Source organism: Passer domesticus, chromosome 5 (genome assembly GCF_036417665.1).
Source record: "Passer domesticus isolate bPasDom1 chromosome 5, bPasDom1.hap1, whole genome shotgun sequence".
In the NCBI taxonomy this organism is placed as follows: domain Eukaryota; kingdom Metazoa; phylum Chordata; class Aves; order Passeriformes; family Passeridae; genus Passer; species Passer domesticus.
Window position 1 is genome coordinate 8,856,244 of NC_087478.1, and position 25,211 is coordinate 8,881,454.

Sequence of the window (25,211 nt, forward strand, 5' to 3'; positions counted from 1 at the left end):
GGAGAACAGGTGGGAAAAAAAAACAGATTGAAGGAGACAATCACATCTATTATCATCAACAGAGGTGAAATTTTACAGAGTTTTTAGCGTTGGTGTGTAAAACAGGGTGTTAAAGGTATTATTGCAGTTCTATTTATGGTGTATATTGAAAATTAATTTTAATCCAGTGGGAAATCACGTTGCCCAGACCTAAAAGCTTTGAAACACAAACTTCAGCTGACCTTTTACTTAAGTATTTTAATTTGCTGACATTTTAAAAACTCTTTCAAAATCTACAGATTGACTTGTGTCTTCTTTCTTTTGGTTGCACTTTCTTTTTCTTTGTTATTTTGTTGGCTTTCTTCTGATATGATTCTTTACTTTGGCAGATTATCTTTCTTAAACTTCCCTTAGTTTCTGTGAATGATATTCTTCTGCATTATTGCACTGTTAGGAGTTCACCATACTAGCATTTTAAAAAGTTGTATAAATAGTCTTACACGGCCTTATGGCATTTTACTTAAATTGTGGAATGGTATTTAGTCTGCAGGGAAAGTCTGTGGTCCGTAGGTCATGGACCTGTGTTTTAGCATGCATTCGTGTTACCTGCAGCCTTTGTCTTCCTAGATACAGCTGTCATTTAATTAGTGAAACACTGCATTAGATTTTGTCACCGTGAATTAGTGTGTGAAGTTTACGTAGTGTTTTAAGCCCCATTAGTGGAAAAGCAAATAGATTAGGAGGCCTTCTGGAGGTCATGTAGTCCAACCTACTTCTCAAAGCAGGTTTGTGCTGTTTTTTATGTTGTTATTGACACAGAAGATGGTACAAATTAAGAAGAAGGAGCCATAACAAATTAGTATGCTGCAGGATGTACAAAATCTGGACCTAGCCAATATGACCAAAGATAAGAATGAACTGTGAAACGGGATCAGTTGGTGGCTTAGCAAAGCATGGCAAAGACAACTGCATCAGATGAAAAAATCTAATTAATTAAATGTTCACATTCAGTTGGTATCATAACTAATTCCCAATGAAGCATTAAGATGATTTAACAGTTCTTGTTCTCCAGGGATATGATCTTTAATCAGATGTGGGGATAGCAAAAGGTAGACAGGGTAATTTATTCCAATAAGAGAAGAACAGTTCCTGGTTTGAAATTTAATTGGGTGATGTATGAAAAATCTAAATTCTCTAGAGTGCATTTTGGTATTGAAATTTAGATGACTAAGTATTTTACAGGACTTTTGTCAACAATGGAAATTTTTATTTTATTACATATGTTTGAGTACACTCATGGGATGTGGAAGATCAGTGAAGGAGGCTATGACATTTAAAGGATGTTTTTTGTTTGTTTGTTTAATAATTAACTGGGTTTTTTTCTGAACTTCTACTAGCATTTCAATCAGTTAAAGGGAGATTTGCTTTTCTTCTAATATGATCCTGTATTCCCATGGTTGTTTAATGATATTATCTTATCTCAAGCCACTGTTACAGTCAGTGCTGAAGCCGGCAGATCTGTGCAGCACCTGATTATTTAAGGGCAGGCAGGAAGATCACTCTTAGTGAACACCTTGGTCACAAAGCCCTGAGTTTTCCCAGACCATCACCCCGTGTGGAAGAGGACTGGGCTGGGACATTCAGATGAAATTAAACCCAGGATTCCCAATCTCATGATCAGGATATATCACCCAGGAGGGATGGGGAGATGTTGCCTGAACCTTCAGGAATGGAAGAGATAGAATTAGAGACCTCTGAGGCTGGTCAAACATAAGTGTGTCCAGGGGAGCAGATGAGATGGATCCAGGGCTGCTGATGCCATTATGAGGCAGCTCTCCATAATTCCTGAAGCACTCTGGGGATTGGAGAGGTTTTCAAGGACCTCAGGGTGAGGAAATCACATTTATCTTTAGGAAGATAAATAAGTATTACATTTCTTATGTGCTTAAATATTTAAATACACATTTCATTTTACCTGTCATTGTAGCTCAAGAGAAAATAGGACAGGACAGAAATTAATTTTTGAATACTGATATTACTACAGTAGACTCTGTGTAGATTTGCAGTGAAGGTCACATATAATATGTAACAGTTAAAAAAAATCACTAATTCCTTTATTACAATCTTTTAACAGTTTTTTTTAGCTTATTGAGAATAATACCTTATAAATGTTCTTTTTTTCAGAAATTAAGAAAATTATAGCAATATATAATTGCCTGAATTATGTTATTTAAGGCACTCTCGTAGATGTAATGTCAATTCTTTTAAACAAAAGAGGACTTCCAGAAGCTTGGATTTTTATTTTGAAAATCTTTCAACCTGAAGAATTGGGAAAACCCAGATGTTTTCACCTGTTTATCTGGAATACAATTCATTAAAATGGCACAATATTTTCACAGGATCATAAAATAGATTTGATTGGAAGGAACGTTTAAAGTCCATCTACTCCAAGCCCGTGCAATAAGCAGGGACATCATCAACTAGATCAGGTTGCTCAGAGACCAAACCAACCTGACCCTGAATGTTTCCATAGATGGAGGCATCTACCACTTCTCTGGGCAACCTTTCCCAGTGTTTTACCAATCTCATCTCTCAATACTTCTTCCTTATATGATGTCTGAATCTACACTCTTTTAGTTGTAAACTATTACCCTTTGTCTTGTATCAAGAGACCCTGCTAAAAAAGTCTGTCCCCAAAATCCCAGGTCTTTACATTTGATCAATTAATTTCAAGGATTCATTTATTCATGAAACCAAATTTATCATACATCGAATTCTGTGAATAAGTCAAAATACAAATAAAAAGAAAGCAATATTATGTTTGAGATAGATAATAATTTTGTGTATATCTAAGGTCTTGTCAGGAGCTGTGAACCATAAAAATCAGATAAATCAATGTATAACCTTCCCACATGATTTTGCACCATCCAAAAAACATCATATAGTCTTGTGTACAGTAGACATGGACAAGCCTGTAGGTAGCTGTGTAGAAATTATCGTAGACAGAAGTTACATTATAAAAATAGCTTAAGAGGCAAATAAATACTTTTAAATTATTTTGACTTTGTATTTGGTACATACTGTCATTACACAGTAAGCAGAATGCTGGAAATTAAATGACTTCTGTATAAGAATTCAGTTTCTTTCCAATATCAATACTCAATCTAGAGTTCCATTTGTTTTATTACTGACTTAGAGTAACCAATGGAACCATTAGAAGTGTATGGAAATATTGAAAACACTGAAAGCAACTCTTATCTGTATTAAATTTAATTGAGAATGAGAATGACAGATGCAAATACAAATTATTTCCTTACTAAATTCCCTCCTACTTCCCTTTCTGAAGCTACCCAGACCCTACTTATATTTTAAAAATATATATTTTCTAATATTTATATATGTGAATATGTATATGTATATATTATTAACACCTCCCTGTTGTATAACAGAAAAATATTTTGATTCTTCTTAGCCAACTGTTTTTTTTTATTTGTAAGTCTTTTAATTGTTTTGTCCCTAAGAGTAGACAGAAGGATGTCATTTAAAATCGTCATGTGCCAAAGGAAAGACCAGAGTTCCCCACTGACACAGTGTGAAAACAAAATAAACTCTCCACAGTTCCATCACAACCACCTGAATGCACTCGGCAGTCTTCCTACAGCTGGAAAATCACAGCGAGTGGAAAGGAAATAAAAAATGTTATCAGAAGGCAATGCTCTCATTACATTATGTAAAATGCAGTAAAAGTGCTGTGGCTATTAGAAATGCATTCTAGCTGCTCTTCAAAATTAACTCTTAATCCTCAGAAGAGCTGTCCCCAGCCCTTGCTTGCTGCAGGCATTTGCTGATCTGTGTGCTTCAAGCAATGTCCCATTTTACTCTCTCTGTTAGGTCCAGCTTTAACTTTTTAGTGGGGCCACAAGCATTTTCAGAGGGTTTTTTTGTGTGGTTCTACTGGATTACTTTCCTCAGGGAGGGAAAAAAACCAGGACAACAGCACAACTAACTAAAACAGAAAAAAACCAGAAAAAGAATAAAAAAAACTGAGCATAGGAGAAATTCTGTGCTTATTTTGTATGTGACAGTTTCATTTGTACAGAGTAGATCTGGGAGATAATTAAAATAAGTGAGCCTCAATTGTTTGAAAATTTACATTTAGAAATTTAAGCAGATATACAGAAATAAAAGCCAGGCTGAAAGCTAGAGAGGAAAATATAAAACTTCCAGAATTCTGCAAGACAAGAAGGAATCACTGAGGAAGAAATGTGGGTATCTATTATTTACAACGACTATAATTCCATCTCTACATTCATTCTTTAAAAGGGTGGTAGCAGGGAGAGAGAGGTTTTGTGCAGAACACAGTCCCTGGATATGAAGGCAATGGAAAATACTAGCAACCAATTCCTTTCTGTTTTCCGTAAATATGAAAGCAAGCAGGTGTCATTGTTAATGGCTGCATATCAGTTCAGGAACTGAAAGAAATCTACTTTTATTCTTTCATCATGATGCTAAATGTGTTGTGATGCTTTGAGCAACTTGTAAATTGTTTCTGAAAAGAATCTGCTTTCAGAAAACTAATGAAGATTGCTTCAGTTTCATGGTGAGTTTTTTATGTTTCGCTGACATTTTGGTTTTTTGGGTTTTTTTGTAAATATTGTCAGCTTTATGGCTGTGAATTTTCAACATCTGCAAAAATCAAAAATAATTTTTATACTAATGGAAAAGCCTTCTCATTTCCATAATAACCAGTATTTTTTCAACTAAATGAAAATTTATTAGTAGAGATAGAAAATCCACTCATCTTCTTACAACTGTGATGATGGAAAGTAACTGAATGCTTTGTGGAAAGCAATCAGGATAAGTTTGGCTGCAGTGAAATGGCAGCTAGACTATGTCACAATTTCTTGAAATTATCAATTTTTTTTTAATGGATGGTTTCTTTTTTAGACAAATCTTTCAGTAAAACTTCTTGGCATAAAGCTTCCAGTTAACTCATGTAAATGCATTAATTTATGTTCAGAAAGCCCTCTAGTGAGAAGTTGCATTATTTCTGCTGTGTACTTGGCTTATAAAAAGATTCAGAAGGTACCCTCCAGTTTATTGGACATTGTGCCAAGAAATATTTAGATATAATCACAAAGAATAGCTGAAAAAAACCTCATTTCTTGTGTTTTAGCTGCTATATAAATTTCCTTTTATCCTGATGGTCAATGGTAGACACATGAAAAAAACCCGGCTTTGTTTATTACCAAAAAAGAAAAAAATAAAAAAGCCTTAAAATGGCACAAATGTGAACTGAAAAGAGAAATTAATTTTATCTACCTCTCAAGGGAGGAAGAAATTGGTCTGGAAATTCATTGCAGTGAAATGAGTGAGTTATTTTGCTGACTGTCAGTGGTAGGTAACACTGTAATGCAATAAGTGAAGTCCAGGTTTGAACAGATAGAAAATTAATCTTCAGCCACTGTCTCCTGTGGGATTTTTCTGTGCCAGTATTGATTGCATTTCAGCTCCTGAGTTGGGAGAGAAATTGGTTGGAGATGAGTTTTAATTATATTCACATGCTGGATCATTTTCCATCAAAATATGTGTTTTGCTACTTTTCTGAGAACAAAGTTTAACTGGGTATAAAACTGTACCAACTGACACCACAATCTGTCAGGCTTTTCATTGAAATGCAAGATTAAAATAATTAATAACATTGAGGTTTTCCATTTTAATAATTCCTGGTTTTCCTTTTTCTTTTTTTAAAAATATTTTTCAGATTTAAGCTACTTGAAATTCAAAAATTTGCAAATTAAAACTAAATAGATTTGTTTTCTCTAGAAGAATCCACTATAGCATAATTTTTTTCTTTCTTGTCAGGAGGAGTTTGGCACTAATTTGCAAATAATTGTTCTGATACTTAGCTGTTGTGTACAGAACTAGTTCAGACACCTTTAGATTCACAGAACAAATTGTTCCTATGTGAGGGTCACTTCGAGATTTTAAAGGATTTTGTTATTTTTTGTCTTTGGTTTTTGGGCAGATTGATGTGTTGTTTCAGTGTCAGTGCTGTACATCACAAAATACTCCCACAAAGGTCAACAAGAGCAGTGTGAAAGGATCTACATTACTTCATGTAGTTATAAATCCTGCATTAATGAAGTTGGGAAGAGTTTTTAGATTAATGTTTTTTTGGTTGGGTATCATGGAATATCAGTGGGAATAACAACAGACTCAGTCACAGTCTTTTTCAGGGGGACCTGAGTGTGTGCTATTAGAAATGCGAGTAGATTTTTTTTATTTTATTTTAAGGCATTCATCTCTCAATTAATTAAGTGGTTTCAATTTCAACAAGGTGTAATCATATTTTGGCAGTAGACATGAAGCTTCTTTCAGAGGATATGAGTGAATGGAAGGACTCAAACGTATTTATTAATTGGAATGAAATTTCAATATCAGAAGAAACATGATCATTTTATTTGTGTTGCTTCAGGAATTTCAAGCAAAAATCTAAATATATTGTAGTACAAAAACTTCTATGCAAGACCTGCTAAGATGGACTGTATGGAACAATGTGTGATTCTTGGGACTGCTTTGTAGGGCCAGAAGCTGAACTTTGATGACCTTTGACTAGTCAGTCCATTCCCTTTCTCTTTTACCATACACATTCTCTCCCAAATATTTATTGTGGAAATTTAGTTGAAAGAAATCCTTTGACATTCACTCATTCTGTTATTTTAGTGTGGTTACGTGGCCTCATGAGCCACAATTCTTTTCTGAAGTGTACTGTGAAAGCCTTGAGGTTTTGTAGTTGTTGCTACTAATTTTTAGAAATAAGAGTGTTAGAATGTTGGGGGTTTTTTTAATCAAATGACTTTCCAACAGAAGGGAGGTTTTGCCACATGAATGATTGACTATTGGGATTGCATTTGCATAATTAGACAAAGTCATTACTTTGAGCAACCTGAAGCTAAAAGGTAACTTATGAAAAGAACTCCAGAATATGTGTAATGTTTTGCATGCCAGTTTTGGGGCATGAAAAAAAACCAAAAAACTGTGGGATAATATAGAAGCAATAAAACACCCAAGCAAACAACACAACAAAAATCTATGAAACATTGAACCAAATTACATTGTCTGAAGCTGTCATAATGCTGTGTCATTTCAAATCATTCAATGCATAAACTGTTACTGATTCTGGCTTTAGTCTGCACCCTTCAAAGTAAGTTATAATGGTTGTGAGCCTTGTCTGGCTGCCGGTTGCCCACAAAGCTGTCTGTCACATTCTCCTGTACCACCACCTTTCCAGCAGTGAGAAAATAAGACCATAAAAGATTCATCGATTGAGATAAAGATGGTTTAATAAAGGAAAGCAAAGTCCAAACAATGAAGCAGTGGAAATAAAAAACATTTATTCTTTACTTCCCACCAGCAAGCAATGTCCAAACACTTTGTGTAGGATCTTAGGACACACAGCAGTTGCTCCAGAAATACTCCACTTTCATGAAAAATATCCCCTCTCTGTTAATTTCTCTGAACTTGTAATATTTAGCATGATATCATTAGAAAGGAGTATTTCTTTGATCATCTTGGGTCAGCTGTGCTGGCTATGTCCCTTCCCAAACTCTTACCCCTTCCCAGAATGGGGTTAAATACTTTACAACAAATTGACCTCGTCAGCATAAGATGTAGCAGCTATGCTGCATAAAAGTAGTCAAAATGAGTACCCAGCTTCTTTTCTTTTGGACGTTTAGTGGACTTGTGAGATTCATCTCACCTAATTCTAGGCAGCTGTATTGCTGACTTCTACATCTAGGTGATTTACACTAGAGCTACTTCTACAATCAATCAAAAGTAGGAGGCACTTCTAAAGCATGATTCATGTCATGGGGAAATAGGTGTCTAATTAGGATAAGATGAATTGCACTCTAAACATTCCCATTCCTCTTCATTCACTCTGAAGGCAGCCTGCAGTGATGAGCACAACACTGCTGGGTTGTTGAAATTGGTGGGTGTTCCTGGTTAGATGAGTTCTGCCCTTTGTATTTCCAAAGGAAACCAGTTCTTTAAAACCCACCCAGATTTTTGCTGCTTACTTCAGTTAGCATTTGAATCTATACTTAGAATGGCATTGTTCTGTAAAGTTGAGGTGAAGCAGATCAGAAAACATAGGCAGTTTCATTACATGGCATTGTGGATAAGCTAAAATTTATCTGTTTATACTTTGATAGAGGATAATAAACAGAATGGCCTCAGCAAACACTTGCCCAACTGACCATCAGGTGCTTCATTGTCAGCACTATTTATCAAGCATGGCACATTTGCAAAAACTGATGACTTTATAGTATTAAAAATATCCTTTTATTTGCCTCCAAAAGCCAGCCTGAGTAATCATTCAGTATCATAGTTGCTGTATTATTGGTTTAAGTGGCAGCTGACCCATGGCATGGGGCCTCCTGTTCCAGCTGCAGCTGAAACAGGTGAAGACACTCCAACCTCCTCTTTGGCCTTCACCACCTCCTTCATTCCACAATTCATGCAGGTTTTGTAGCTGAGTTAGAAAAATTCTCTGATTTTCAAAATGTTTAAGAACTAGTACAAACTGACTGAGTGAATTGGAAGGAATCAAGAAATGTGTATCAGGGTGCAGACAGGTGAGAGAGGATTGGAACCCAAGTCAGACATGTGATGGTGAGCACCTGACTGTTTAGGGACCTTTCCCCTCTGACAGATGTAGCCAGTACCTAGGATTTCACTGACATGCTTAAAATAAATCAGTGAAAAAAAACCAAAACAAAACAACTAATTCAATCAGAAATTTCAAAAAGGCTTAATTTCCTTGTTTTGTCTGCACATACACCACTGTTTCTGAAAAATCTGTTTATGCAATGTATATGGGTGGTATCATTTTTAGATTTGTGGTATGTGACATAATCTGCAGAAGTAAAAAAAAAAAAGTAATATTTAAGTCTTGGTGCAAATTATTACATGTAATAGAAGGTAAATAATTGGCCTTGTGCATAGATATAAAAATTCCAGTTATGAAATGCAGTTGTGAAATTTAAGTGTCTAAGGTGTTTAGGCTCATACTTTTCTTTTGCAGGTCTTCATTTCATTGTAAGCATTGGCTAAATCAAAACTGAAAGCAAACTATACACAAATATTCCTTGACCTGGAGAAACTAATTGTGTTTATATAGAAACACAAAATATTAGCAATGAAAGAAAAGCTATGATTTTTGATGTAAAAAGAGACAATGTGAGTGCCATTGTTTTTAGCCCACTTTTTTAATATTTTGCCCTTTACATGTTTTTCTTTAAAAAGCCTGAAAAGAATGAAACTGAATCTGGCAGCCAGAGAATCAGACCAGTATTTGAAGACGATCCTGTTTTCCGACGGCAAACATCTTACCAACATGCAGCAGTCCACATACCAACAGATATTTATGAAGGCTGTAAGTAGCATGTGAACAAAGTGATTTTATCTTTTAACTCTAAGCTCATTATTTGTTTTCCCTTCTTAAAAAATGTTTGTCTCCATTTTTGGTTCAGGTTTGCTATTATTGTCACCTGTACTTCTTTCAGTGTTACTTCATAGATGTGTTGTATTAGGGATATGATTAATTTTATGAATTTGGTAGGTGCTGCAGTTAAAGAGATCCATTAGGATTGGATCTGAGTTACACAAATGTAACTATAAGTGAAACAAAACTCTTGCATATTCTGATTTTTTGATCCATTCTTTCTCTGTGCTGTTCACATTTAATACAAACAATTCTTGACAGCTCTTCTTTACACTGTGTTTGGCCTCAGGCAGAGATGGGTTCTGAAAACATCTTTAAGTATCTCATGAGCTGGTACAGTTTAGGGAAATAACATGCTGTGTGAGCTGGTAGTACCAATATTTCATCAAGTACGTTTCTAGAATTGCAGTAACAGAGTGGCAGAGAATTTACACAGTCTTTCTAAAATATGCAAGAAATAATATATATATATATATATGTGTGTGTGTGTGTGTGTGTGTATACAGATGAGGATTCTTTAATTGTATTTCAAAACTAAGCATTTATCTTTCAAGATGGAAATAAGTCCCTGTGCTCATCAAAAAGCAAAAATCTTTATACAACAAAAAGGCATTTCAGGATTCAAAAGAGCTGCAAATTTCTTTAAATGGCAGGAAGAAAAATTAAATAGGATTTGTATTTTTAAGTTTTGATTTTTTTTTTTAATTTAAGGTCCTAATTTCAAGGATCCAGTCTTTTTCCTCTTTTAAAGTCTCATCAAGAGGAAAGAGACCCTAGTGTGACCTGAGCTTTTTAAAATTCATGGCCACAGTTGCGTGCAGCTTCCATAAATGGCACAGGGATGAAAATGGAAATGTCAGTATGATGGGGGAAAGAATCATAGTAGCTCGTATTCTTATATGGTGAGCTTGACTGACAGACCTAAAGGATTATTCTGGGATTCTGACTTTAATAAGTGCTAAAGTGCACCTTAATTGCAGGATTACAGAGAAATGACAGGTCATTGTGTTTTTTTTTTTTTTTACTTTTTGTAAGGGAATTGATACTTCACTGTTAAAATGTTGGAAAAACTAGACTCCAATTATTTATTTATATCTATAAATATAATATTTATTTATATATTTATAAATACCATGTGAGCTTTGGTATAAGATTGTCATCATAGCAGTACAGAAAATGTTTTCTTGTTGTGTTGAATTCAACACTTTAAATGGAATTCCTGAGGACACATATCCCCTAAAAAATGTATACTATGTAATGTCACTGTACAGCCCATACAGCTGAAAAGGAAGGCAGATTATGATTTCCACAGGAAAGGTACAACTTTAGTATCTAATAAAATGATAATAGCAGAAAGAAATGTACATTTCAGGACAGAGAAATGTATGTGCATGTGCAACATATATGGTTTGTAATTCTTTGGGTCTGGTTTTTATAATAATTACCAGAAGAGTGAAAGTCTAGAAAATTACCAGGAAGTCTGTAATTCTATGTCAGAAAAATCATGTTGTTGTGTTTCTGGGTAACTTTTTGTTACAGATGGAATTTTCAGAGAACAGCTTGAGAATACCTAAAAGTGACAGATTTCCTATCAATAAATACAAAATGTTCACCAGGTTCTATTTTATAGTTACAAAGTTCATGTGTCAACTGAAACACAAGTGAGCAATTGTGAGGTAATCATTCACCAACAGACTTCCAAAAGTAGCATTTAGTGTTGTTCTTTTCACATTATGATCTACAAGCAATTTTTACAACCCTAGAAAGACAGATAATGCATCTTGAATACTGTTGTCATTTTTCTGCCTGTCCATGGGAGCTAACCTGTCATTTCTTGTGAGGTTTCAGTGTCCACTATAACAGGGAGCAGTTGTACATTTGAAAATGGTATTTCAATTCTTTGTACAAATCCCAATCTGCTTGGAAGCATTTGCAACACAGGCATTACAATGAATCCTTCTGAGAATCAGTGGAAGAGACCTGGTTCCAAAGTTTTACAGTTTGGAAGCCAATTTTTTTGACTGAATTATGCCTTGGCAAGCAGATTTCATTTTTTCTCCTTTATTGTATATGCTTTGCAGGTGGCCAAGAGAAACAAAGAATAGCTCTTTGAATCTCACAGAACAGTTTTCAATAACCAGATATTTGACTTGCCTATTCCACCCTGAGATTGGTTTTCACTTCCCTTGCCTCTTGCAGAAGCACGTTGTTGTCTCTAGGGGAGAGGGACAATTACTGTTAGAGCCATAGGTGATCAGGATTTTCACTTGGGCCTGTCAATCACACTTTTTCATGTAATTAATTATTTTCTGTATGAAACTAGGAATTTGGCTCTTAACCATAGAATCACAGAATCATTAGGGTTGGAAGAGACCTTTAAGATAATCAATATGCTATCCATTAAAATGTTTTCTATTAATGTTTCATTCCTATTGTAGTTGTTACTTATGATTATTAATGATTTTTAAAATTGAATCAAATAATGAATTTCTGTCCACTTATATTTTTGAAATTGGGAAACTGGTTTGTCTAATAATTCTGTAATGGTTCACAACATACATAAAATCTAGTGTGGTCTATAAAATAATATCTTTTTCTTCCTACATACCTAGTGATTTGCTTTGTTTGAAATACATAAATGAGCTTCTTTTGAAGTAGTTCCTTTTATTTCACCATAAAAATATGAGATACATTATAACAAAATATCCATTTACTACATCCAGGTTATTACTTTGTGAGTTATTTGATTGTAGAAAGAAGTATTATGAAAGTTGCTCAGGTCTTTTTTTTTTTTTTTCTTTTCATTTTCCTGAATCTTGTACCAAAACCTATGCAGAGACAGGAGAAAGTCTAAGGAGTTAATTTACTTCCCTGTTTCTGAGGATTGAAGAAAGAAGGCAATCCCAATAAAATAGAACCAGATCAGACTTTAAATTCAGTATTTTTCAAGAGGCCCATTTAGGTTTTGAAATAAAATCAATCTGCAGCTGAAAACAGAACGGACCCTCAGGTCCTCTTTCTAACACATGCACTAGGAATTAGTCATGCATCTCCTATTAGTAATAGCTGAAGTCTTGTTTCTAAATCCTCATTAAAACTGTACCCTGCTTATCCCTAAGTAGAATATAGGAGCTGCAGGCCAGAAGTAAGGGGAAATCGTTGGCAAGGTTAATCTTCCCAGTGGATACACCACATGCCCTGGCTGTCTGGGATCCACTCTCCCCATCTGCTGCAGTGATTCCTGCGGTGATTCCTGCAGGTGAATGTCTGCACTGGTGTTATGGTTTGAGGTGAGGTGTTAGGCAAAGCACACAAACCAGGTTTGCTTTTTTCTGTGTGATTATTCCTACTTTACTCCCTTTAAATCAGAAAAAGTGCTTCCACGTGTCACTCACTACTTGATAAGCATGGAAGAGCTGATTAAAGTGTCAGGTTGAAAGTAATGTGTCATGAACATGACAACATAGCTTTGAATATGTTTGGACAGCAACCAGTAAGAAAAAAGGGCTTCCCTTCTCCAAAGCCATCAAACAAGGCATAAATATTGAGGTACAAGTAATTGATGGTCCGTATACCTTAGTAACAATAAAATATAAATACTCTTGCTTCATATTCTCCTTTCATGGCAGTCAAAATTTTTCTTTTGTCTGAAGTCTTGTATTTATTATATATTATTTGATGTCAAGTTTGGCAGTGGACATAAATTTTGTCTTTCTAGTGGTGCATCATATATGTAAATAATTAGTTATGGATAAAGTATTTTGACATTCTAGTACTCCAGTATATCACTCAAGGAACATAAAAACTTTTAGAAATAAATTTTAAAAAAAAGAGTTGGATGCTACAGTGCTTTTTTTATCTTGACCATAATATTATTTCCTTGGTGAATTTTTAAAATGTTGTACAGTTTCTGTGTATCTCAAGCTAAGAGCTTGAAAAAAAAAAAACAAAAAACATTTGGGAACAGCAGTCTAGTGGAAGGAGTTCCAGCACATGGCAGGAATGTTGGAAGTAGATAATCTTTAAGATCCCTTCTTACTCAGTCCATTCTATAATTCTGTGAATAAAACCCTCAAAAATATTGGACAATGAAACCATGAGTGTGACAATATTACCTCTCCGAAAGAAACCCCCAAATTAAATAAACTAGGAAAAAGTGTGTTATCATTTATTCATTGAAGGTCTTATGTGTGGATAAAAAATAAGATTTATTAAGGAATCCAGATATAGATAAAGAGTTGTGTAAATATTTTGATGTTCTACATCCGCATCCCTTCAATTATCTAAAGACAATAAAATGGTTGTGGGCTTTTTTTTTTTTCCTATTTAATTTAAATAGCAATTACAGAGAGCCAAGACACTTTTATTACTTAAATTAATTAGTTCAGCATATTTTAAGATTAGTGCTCTTGATATATTTTTTGTGATAGCTGACAAACTGAAGGTATTCTCTTGGTCTGTTGTAATAGATAAATGAATAGTGCAGACTTACTACACTGGAGATTGAAAAATTATTGTTTCAAGTCTCTGATTTTTTGTGTGTTCACACCTTTAAATTTGGAAATAGATATTATGTATGTCTCGTGCAGATAGCAGGAATCTCAGCATGTGAGATTACTATAACTTCAGACTTTTTTTTTTCTTTGTTCATCAGGGAGTTATTTGTGAAAACATGTAATGAGTGAAGTAGACCTTTAAATGAATTTCAGTGTCAGCCTGTCTTAAATACCAAAGACTATGGCTTGGGGTAACTATAAAGCAAATGTTAGTTGCAGCTAAGTCCCTAAGTACTGCCTGGTTGGTTCAATATTAAACCAGAAAGGAAAATACCAGTGCAGAAGCTTAAGTAAAGAACTCTAGGGTCAGTAGTGCTTTTTATGCTCTGACAATTACAGTTGGTTATTTTCCCCCCCAGGTAGATTGCTAAAGTTCCCTGAATTAAATTCGTATTTGAATAATCAGCAAAAAGAAATAGCTTGTCTAACTTGATGAAAAAGCTGTTTCTGTCGCAATCCAGAAGGCCAAACAACTTGAACAGTATCTTCCATTGCAAGAAGGCATTTGTATTTTGGTACTGGGATTAGTACCATTAGTTTAATTGGACGGATGGTCTAGCATAATCACTTAACATCAAGCTGACCATAACTTCTGCCTAAAGTTATCAAAATTTAAGATAATAAGCTAGAATAAGGAAAGACTTTTTTGTAGCCAAAGGTAAAATTTTCCTCTTAGAAAGACTAAACTGGTTAGGTATATGCTACTTTGAAAATACAGATGTGGTAAGGAATTCTCAATGTAAATTTAAAGCAATCTGCCTAATAATGATGCATCACAAAAATTATATAACAGCATACTCTCAAGATGAATATTTGTAAATCTATTGTGGCCTGGAAAGTTTATCCAAGACTAACTAATTGTTAAATGTGACACAAAGTTCTTAAGGGGAAAAGAAATAGTAGCAAATCTAAAATAAAAACCACTTCTGTTATAATTCCAGATACTGTTCTAGACTTGCATTGTCTTAAGGTGTCTGATAAAAATTTTCATATTTTTCTGTAAAATAAAAACAGATTTTTTTTTTCAGTAGTAAATTTAGAACCTAAATACCTTTGGCTTTAATGGAGACACAGTTGTCTAAACACAAGTTTCTACTGTGGATATTCTGAAATACTCTACCCCTGAACTGAAAAATATTTATTTGAAATGAATCAAGAGTTAGCTATTCATAATCAATATGATTGATTTTATTTATTTGTATGTATTACGTGAGAGCTGACTGAAAAAGAAAATAATGTGAGTCTTGATACTTAACATTCAGAACCTTTCCTTGAATGGTAATTATTTTTTTTAATATTTTTTTTTAAATAGGTTTTTATTGAGAAGTATTTGAAAGACACTATATAACAGAATAAATTATACCCAAAATAATTGGTCTAGTGTTTGAACTGTACTATGTTTTATTATTTATCTTGAGTTAGAAAAAATAGGTACTAATTTTTACATTTCTATCTGTTATTTTGTGTTGAAGAGTTTTCTCAGATAAATTTAACAATTTAAATTTAACAGTTTTAGGATAAAAATTTAACTTTTACACCTTAGAGCTATATTTTAAATATTTTACATCTATTCTAATAATTTAACCTGGGGAAATTAAATACTATATTCAAGCAAACAGTCACAACTCCCTGGCAATTAATTATGGAAATTTTCTCTTTGTCATGGTGAAGCCTTTTATCCTATACAGTATTTTGTTATAGAGATGAAACGAAGTTACAGGATTTACTTCATGAGCCTTTGGAAAGAAATTTTCTTCATATTCTTGCAGTGTTCTTCACTGCTATTTTTACTTCCAAATATTTTTTTCCTATGGATCTAATTTTGGCAGAAATAATATTCTCATTTCCACCGCCAACTTTCTTTTATGAGTAAGCATATTAACACAGCATGTCTGAACCCATGCAGACATCCTAGTTTTCTCTGTTTCAGTATTCAGCACGCTTCCAGAGAATCCCAAACTTCATGGTTACCATCTGTACTTCATTAAAGAATTGCACTGAATAGTTGCCTCCTAATCCTCTAGGTTCCTATTTGACAGATACAGAAATTTACCTTCTAATTGATATGTTTTAAAGAAAATCTCTTTTCCATCCTACTTCACCTTTATTGAATAAATATTTAAAGATATATTCAATTACAAAATAACCCCTATATATTGCTAAAATGTAACTATGTCAGAGTGTTGTACATGATTACCCATAAAAATTACATTCTACACAAACAAATCACATTTTAGTATGTTAACCCTTATTTCTTTTTAAGTGGAACAAAATATATCAAAAATTACTTTTTCTTTTTACATTGAGAAAATGGTTAATTTATTTCCTTTTTGCTGTTGTTGTTGTTCATGCCCTTTTTAAAAAAGAGGCAAACATAAAAAAATTGAGTTTTCAATAGAACAATACAGGCCTTAGGCATGGCCCTAACCCATGGCTGTGGGCTTTTTTTCACAGTGACCCCTCTGGGCACCATCAACTGCCAAACTTTCCATATCATATCTTTTCTCTTCTTATAACCAGAAATTCATCTGCATGGACCACTGACATGAGACGGTCTTCTTAAATACTGAAAGTATGTGATCTTCTATGTGTTTAGAGTTTTTAATATCACAGTGAGGTGTGAAAAGCCAGACCAGAAGCCAAGGTTGTGTTACCTAGTTAGGATGGTCTTTGGGATGTGGCGTCAACAAATTAGAATACCAAACAACAAAGAGATTTTTCATCCTGTTGATTTTGTAAACTCTAGAGTTTAAACAGAAAGATGCCAAAGCAACTCTGTATCCCCATTTACTTTCTTTTCCCAAAATGTATAACATTAATTTGTACAGTTTGTAAAAAAACAAAAGTGTGAAAAACACTTTTCTAATAATGGAGTGGTGATTATCATTAGCATTCAACATAGCTGCCTCTCTCTGCAGATTTCTTGACCAGCAATATGGTGTGCATCCAGTATTATCTTGGATTTTACAGCAGGTCCTGAGATTCCAGTGCCTGTTAGGCTGCTTGACTGAGTTATAATTGTTTAAGCTGTACATACTGCCAAAATCCATTTTGGAGAACAGATGATTGCTGCTGCTTCTCAGATCTCTTTCCATTTCTTTCGCTGTATTTTCTCTCTTATGCACAGCTTGGAATAGCAATTAGTATTGAACCCTCCTGTACCAAGAGGGAAAAGTTGGCTCTGCAGTATGATTGGCAATGTTCTTATGGTAAAAATAGCTAATGGTGGCCTTTGTATTTTCACAATGCAGACTGCTAGGCAGAACACCAAATATCAGTAGATCTTTATTATTCAAGTTATTAAAAATATAAGACAATTTAAACATCCACCAATAAATGTTTAGGGGTGTTTCAGATTGTTAAGCAAGTAGATATGATAATTTAAGTTGTCTACTAGAAAAAAAAATTATAAATTGCTTGAAGTAATTTATATCTGACAAGAAAATACCAATTTATGTGAAAATGATTAATGATCTTTCTTAAGGACCTTAAAACATACTTTAAATGGAAGTGCAAGAGCTTTCGAATATTCCTTGATTGCCCTGAGATCCTGTCAATTATTTTCTTTTTCCTCTCCTCAAACAAGTTTGCCTTTTTTTGTTCTCAGATGTTCTTTTCAGTTCAGTGTGTTGAGATCCAAATGAAGAAGGAGAGGAGAAGGGAAGGGAAACTATGGCCTTCCCCCTTTTTCTTCCTTCTCTGGTCTGACCCAAGCTGCTCTGAGCTGTGCAGGTGACACCCTCTGTGACCCTGTGCAAAGCTGCAGAAGGGCAAATGTACCTGTGCATGCAACTTCTGCCTCCACCTCTGTGCCCCTGAGGAATCTGATGGTCTTGTCTGGGCTGAAAGGGGATGAGCTGAGCAAAGACTTCTGCAAGCCCTTAAAGATGAGGACAAAGTAATCTAAAGCCAATAATATACTATAAACTGCAGAAAATAACTAACATGTATTGCCAAGAATAAGCACATGATGAATACAGAGACAAAACATATGACACAAAAATAATATATTTGAAAAACAAGAGTTTATTTATTCTTCACTTGACCCACACAAATTATGAGGAGTTGAAATAAAATATCTGTCGATGGCTGTCAATATTTTGCACTTGGGCAGTGTGAAATATTTGGTATGGAACCATCCCTCTGCTCATTAAATTTTTATAACTGTCTTGTTGTTTTCTCTTCGTTTTAATATCTAAGAGGTTTAATATGCTTAATATGGGGGATATACTCAACAGAGTAATGAAAGATTTCCCCCTGGAAAGAAATATCTTTTTCGCATTTGAAATGTTGCAAAAGAAATTTGGTTTCTGTAAAATTAATTTTTTAATAATTGGTCCTCATATTTCAGAATGTCTTGTATTTCCAGCCTGTAATACCACAGCTGTGAATTTTGCTGAGTTTATGGCAGCCTAGTTCTAACTTATGATTTTTTTTAAACCTCTACTGGTTAAAAATTATATCCCTGTGTTATTGCACTTTATAAGACTTACATGATGAATCCTTATAAATCTATACTCTAAAAATACTTCATTGATTTGATTCTTTCAGAGGAAAGAGAAATAAAGTTGTTAAGTTTTAAGTGGACAGAACATAAAAGTTAAGATTCAAAGTATTCTATTTTGAAAAATAATAACCATGGTACATTATATATTAAAAGGAAAAGTAATAAATCTGGATACTATTGGGATATCCATATTGATAAATTTATCATGGTTGATTACCAACAAATGACAAGTAAAATCATGAGTAGCTTGATTGATTGAATTATATCTTCTATACTATATTTTTGCATGTGCTTAATCATATTATCCAGCACTGTAGTTATTGATATTTTTAAAGTAGTATCACCTTCATAAACAGTATGTTCAGTTTTAGTTTTGAGGTGAGGAAGACAGATAACAAAGAAAAAAGACTAGAAAAAAGATTGTGTAGTCATATGTGGCTTTGAATACACTTAGTGGCTTTTTGTGGATATGTCCCAAATTTGAGCCTTGAAAGGTCGGAACAATATAGAGAATATAATTTAAGGATATGCCTACTGTTTATTTGTTACTGCAGACTCACTTTATTGCATACTGGAATTTCCATTATGTTCCCAAATTGCATCTCTGGTGTTTTTTCATATCCTTGTTGGATAATAAAGAACATTTGCCATACTTCTGCTTAAGATAATAGGCATATTGCAGCTTTGGGATCCTGTCATCTTCAGTGTGTCTTTTCCCCCTGGAGTGCCCTCTTGCTTCATCTGTCTTTTCAAATGACTTTAGTAGTTGGTTATTTTACATAATATAAAAATATGAAAATAAATACCAACAATTAAAATATTATTTATTTATTTATTTTTCTGTACAAATATTGATATTTTTTATTGTATAAGGATAATTTTCAGTTGAAAAAATGTACTGGGACAAAACCCTGAATATTACCCAGTGGATATGTTTAAATGGATTTGCACTAAATTTGGAGTTAGTTGAATGAAATGGAATAAGCTATGTCTGGTTAAAGTGCATTTGTGCTTGAAGGACCTATTTCTTAGCAGAACTTCCAAGTTCATACAGGACATTTCATTGAGACCATTATCTGCCCTTGCCATTGAAGCCTGTCAGGCCTCCATCAAGTAAATGTTCAAATTTTTAACAAAAACATTTTGCTTAAACATCTGTTATAAAATTAGATCAGGACTTTTCCATTGACTTTTCCAGGATTTTTCCGTCATGTTGATAAGATTGGTTACTTGTAACAAGGTCAACATCTCATTGTAAGTCAACCTTCAGCTTACAAGTTGTTTATTTAAATTATTTTGATTTCTGCAGTTAGACACACCACTCTTCAAAACAGTTATCTGTAAAACTGTTCAGTCTGTAGAAGTATTTCATGGCAAGCTATTTACATTTTAAACCTTTTGGTCTGTTCTTCTGAAAGGCTCTATGTCCTTGGTATCATTTATTTTCAGTAGCATTTGAAGTCATTCAGGTCCATTTAGGTCAGCACCTTACTTTATGTTGTTGAAAACCAACAAATAGTTGCTGACTAGGAAGAGAGTAGGAAAAAGGGGAAAGAACAAATCTAGACCTTGGCCTTCTCAGCTGGCAGCTGAAAATCAGAAGCACACTGGGGTAGCTCAGCATGATGGGTATGGCAAGTGACAGACTGTTCAGAGCTAAAGTAAAGACGGTAATGAAACCTTAAATTAGAAAATCTTCCACAACAAGCTGACAACACTGCTCAAAACAAATTAAAAAAAAAAAGAAAAAAAAAAAGAAAAAAACCACACAGGGCTTGGCAAAGACAAAGAAGAAGAAATAGAAATTGAGAATGCCAAAATGCAATTATGTCTTTAGAGCCTTTCAGTTCAAGCACTCATAGTTTACCATGTGCGCTCGTTTCCAGAGAAGCCTGAGGTTGTGCTGGTTAGCTCTGGAGGTCCAAAGAGGCGGATTCCAGTTGCTGTGCTGTCTTTTGCACGTGTTCAGCAGGATGGAAGGCCATTTCCTATTCGCCATTTTTCCTATGAATATATAGAAATATGAATATTATGAAAACTTTAAGATAGTCACATTAGTAGGTAAAATTACAGAAAAATTAAAACTAAACATACTAAATTAGTATTATAATTGTGCATTGTGTTAAGTTCTCGATGCCTTGTGATAGTAAAATATTAGGGAAATAAGTGATTTTCCGTTCTTAACTTATACGTGAGACAGAATTGTGTCCTGGAGATGTGATTGGTTCTAGCTTGAGTGTAATAAACAGTGAATAAATGAGATTTGATACCTGCTCTATATCTAGAAAAAATCAGCCCAGAAGTAGTGTCCCTGCTTAATTAATTCTTTATTGACACTAAGTTTCATTTCATGGAGTTCTCACCAGCATAAGAAATGTATATTACTTAACCAGGAAAATCTTTCTGCTTTGCAAATCTTGCTGCAATGTGAAAACCACATCTTGACGTATAGTCTGGATAGCTGGAACATGTATTGTTAGGTCAACAAATGTAGGTGGTTGTTGACTTGATTTTAATCATAGGGTTTGTATCTGAATTGATAAAATATTTTTTGCTCGCATGCAGAGAAAATGGTATGATGTTTGAAAGTGAAATAGAGTTTGCCCAGATGCTTGCATAAATGTGTTTGCCAGTGAACAAAGACGTGTATATATCACTTTGCTTTTACAATGTTGTCAAGTGTAATGAATTGAAGCTCTTGCTGGGATCTGTCATGCTTTTGTTCTTTAGATAATAACTGCCAAAAAAATATTGTAATTTTCAACTTAAAGACAAGACATTTGATGAAATTGTATGTAAGAGTGCCTATTTTTGGCATATTTATAATTTCATCATCTATGAGGGGTTTTTTTCCTCTTATCCACTCTCTGTATGTACTTTTGCTGATTTTAGCTTGTTTTCTGTTTCTGAAAAATGGTTTTGAAAAAGGAAAAAATGCAAAAATAAATGGTTGACTACAGAAGTGGGAAAGTTTTTCATAGTTTATTGAGTTGTTCCTCTATTTTTTTTAAGCTTAGTTGTTTCTAGTAGTCCTTGAGAAATGTGAGTGTCAATTATGGCTGCCCTCCACAAGCTTCATGATGTTGAGGAGTCATTGCCCATCTTTGTTTTGTGTTTAAAGTAATAGTGATTGTCCTTTATCTTGTGAAAGCCTGCCATGAAATCAAGCACTTATTTAATATTATGTACCATCTTTTCTTAGACTAAATATTTTTACTACAGGAATTAATTACATGTTAAGAATTTTAGTAATGCAGAAGGCATCCAGATGGTTTCCAGCAAACTGCATATGGAATTACCTGGGCATTACCAGGCTGACAGGTTGCAAGTCTGACTGTAGTAAAAATCTTGGTCACCAGCCAAAAAAACCTCTTTGCACTGTTTTTTGGTTGTTGGTTTGGGGTTTCTTGTTTGTTTGTTTGGTTGGTTTTTTTTATTTTGTTTTAATTTATTAGTTTTTGGGGGTTTTTTAGGGCAAGCTTAGCAAATAATATCTAGTCTTTTAGGCAATGTTTGATGTTCATAGGTGTCTGAGATCATGCTGGTCTAATAGAAAGTCACAGGATAATAGCCTCTTGCCACTAGCTTAAGTGAAAGGTGAAATGGAAACGTTTATTTTCCAGATGAGACATTGATTTAGTAACAGCTTTCTATTACTGCAAATTACTGATACAGACGTTAGCATTTCCCCCTGTTTGCAGCATCCTGGTGTGTTCAGAATGAGTTACACGCTCCAGCAGCTAAAAGCTGTTTGACTCCAATAACAGGCTTTTTTATCTAAAATACGGACCACACTTACAGGAAATACAAAATCACAGTTATTATTGTAGAAGAGTGTGCTTCTTTCTTTCCCATACCCTCTGCCCCCTCTTTTTCTTTTCTTTGACATGTGGGGAATGTGCACGCTCTGGAAATGGTAAGAAAACAGGTCTGTTTCCTTATGATTTTCCCGTATCTCATCTCTTGTTATTATTGTTTACTTTATCAAGAGTTTTGTTGCACATTTAGAAAAACTTTGTTCCTTCATTTTAGATATGATAAAATATTTTTTTATGCTTTTTACAATATTTATTTTAAGGTGTTTTTAACTAGTCTTTCCCTGTGAAGTGAGCTTATTCTGTTGAAGCTGAGAATGATGGAGAGCAATGTCAAAATAGGAATCTTTCTGAGACTGGTAACTTCCTGAAGTTTCTTGGATTGTTTGAAACAACAGTACTGAACAACAGTGAATAAATGTCAATAAATGTGGCAAAATCCATAATGCATAAATGTACATAAATACATAATAAATTGATCCAAGATACTAAGGAATACATGAAAAGTAACCAGTATATATTGAGTGCATATAATAACATAACATAACATAACATAACATAACATAACATAACATAACATAACATAACATAACATAACATAACATAATGTATATAATTAATATAAATAGTATATTGTGTATTGGTTGCATGTAATCCAGCAAGTAACTTTTTTAGTTCCATATCTGACAACTTTTCTGCACTTTTCTTCTTTTTTGTTTGGAAGCAGACAAAAAATAAATCAGAAACAATAGAGGCATGGTCTATATCATATAATCCTTAACTTCTGTGTGCTGGTTATCAGCCTTTGTCAGATCCAGCTCAAAGTTAGAGAAAAATTTTTACATCAAATAAAAAAATAAAAGGGGTGAAGGGGGAATTGGGCAGATGAGTTGTTAGTGGTTTGTTTGTTTGCCTAATTCCTAAGTAAATGTAAATTCTTGATGTAGGAGATAACGTTTTCATTAACTTTTTGATTTCTCTAGCCTTGAAAACTGGGAAACACCTTTTTTTTATTTACTCAAGGTGATACTTGGAGTCATCCAGGTAGATCTCTTTAGGGTAACTTAGCACAAAGCTCTGAAAGGCTGAAGATTCACCTACTCTTATAGCAATGTCAGAGAGACTTTCTATGGTGCAAAATGCTGTATGGGAGATTCTCCAAATACATATTTATATGTCTTCTATAGAGAAGAAAAGCTTTTGGAGCATTTACCTTCTATACTGGATTTTGGATTTTTATGTCATGGATAGTCAGCTTAGAAATATTTAACTTCTAGAATTTTTTATTCTAATCATTTCCTGATACCATTCCTTGAATACATTTTCATAATGTATTTTGCTGAAACACCATGAACTTTTGTAGAACTACATAAATTAATGATAATCAGAGAATTAAAATTCCATACAGTACACAAGTCAATTTTTTTTCGTGTTCCTTTTAAATAGCTAGTTTACATAAATTTATTCAGGTTTATAGAAAGTGCAGTTGTGTGCATTTTTATATGTTAGTTATTTTTAATTTTTGTGTAGCGTTTAAAAGAATAATACAAATATAATACCTTGAGTTTTTTAATATGATTGAGTTCTTTATTTGGTAATAAAGCATGCTTTTTCTGTTTTAAAAAATATGTTTGTGGCTAACAGTATTAGAAATTTTGTACACCCACAAAAATGGATGGAGAAATTGCAGCCTTCAAAATAAAAAGTATACAGGTAATTTCCCACACCCTTGGCAATACATCAGAAAGGATTCCTCAAGTGCACTTCAAGAGTATGGATTTGTCTATTCTTTGTAAATTTGTAATGGGATTTCTAGTATCAGAAGCCAGTTTTTCATCATGTGGCAGGTTTTGAACGACTTCTCTCCTAGTGTGGGTTGTTGTTTGTTTTTGGGTTTTTTTTAAGACCTGGTCTAACAGAACCTCTTTTGATCTCAGATTTCCCCAAGAAGAACAGGAGAAGAGCCAGAATCTGGTTTTAGCTAATGTACACAATCCATTAAAAGATGATTCATTCCTGCATTAGCTACTTCTATGCTGTCATTTCTCAATATCTCCAAATGGAGTCCTAGTAAATATCTAGGAAGATTTTTTTAATTTATCTGACAGAAAATGTTGGTTTTTTTAAAATTGCATAATAATGAATAGACAATAATAGGAAGATTTCTATCAAAAAAATTTTAAAAAACCCAAATACTAGTTCCTTTTTTTACTGTATAAGGGTTCTTGAGAAGTAGCAAGCACCTTTTCCTTTGATGAATGAAAAAATGTACTAAAATCCTATTTTAAAAGAGAAAAGAAAAAAAACCTTCTTGATTTGCAAGAACATGTTTGTAATGTTAATGATAAATGCATTAGTCGAGTTGTCTCAGAAGCCCTGATTAACTGTTAAACTATCCATATCCCTTTCATGTCACCCATAAAAGAGTGCTTCTGTAATGGTTTCTTTCTAGTAAATCTTTTGAAATATCATAGAGAACTCATTAAATATTGAAACAAAACTTGAACAATCCTTCTAAGGCAGTGTAGAGTTAGAAGTTCCCTCCAGCAATATTCATATTTTAGAATAAGTTACACCCTGATCCAGGGCAGCTTTAAATCTGACATGATGCAGCAGTGCTTTAAGAAGATTTATCACTTTACCTGTACTTTACCCTCATATGGTAATATTCTGTGCATGCTTTTATATATCAGTTGAAAAATATTGTAGGTCACGAAGAGAAGATTCAGGTTTCTGCTGATATTAATGTCTCTAAATCCCTCAAAGAAAAGCTTCCTTTATATTTGGGGTAGACAGAAACATCACATCTAAAAATCTGTCTTTATATATTTGAGAGAAAATTCAGT

The 25,211-nt window shown here is 33.8% G+C and overlaps 1 protein-coding gene across 4 annotated transcripts in view; it reads left to right on the forward strand.

The window, feature by feature from the left end:
• Window positions 1-25,211, forward strand: part of CACNA2D1 (calcium voltage-gated channel auxiliary subunit alpha2delta 1) — a 359,436-nt gene that overhangs the window by 199,284 nt on the left and 134,941 nt on the right. For all 4 annotated transcript variants that reach the window (XM_064421876.1, XM_064421879.1, XM_064421878.1 and 1 more), the window contains one exon: window positions 9,289-9,418. In XM_064421876.1, the coding sequence (XP_064277946.1) occupies window positions 9,289-9,418 (130 nt within the window). The remainder of the gene's footprint in view (window positions 1-9,288; window positions 9,419-25,211) is intronic.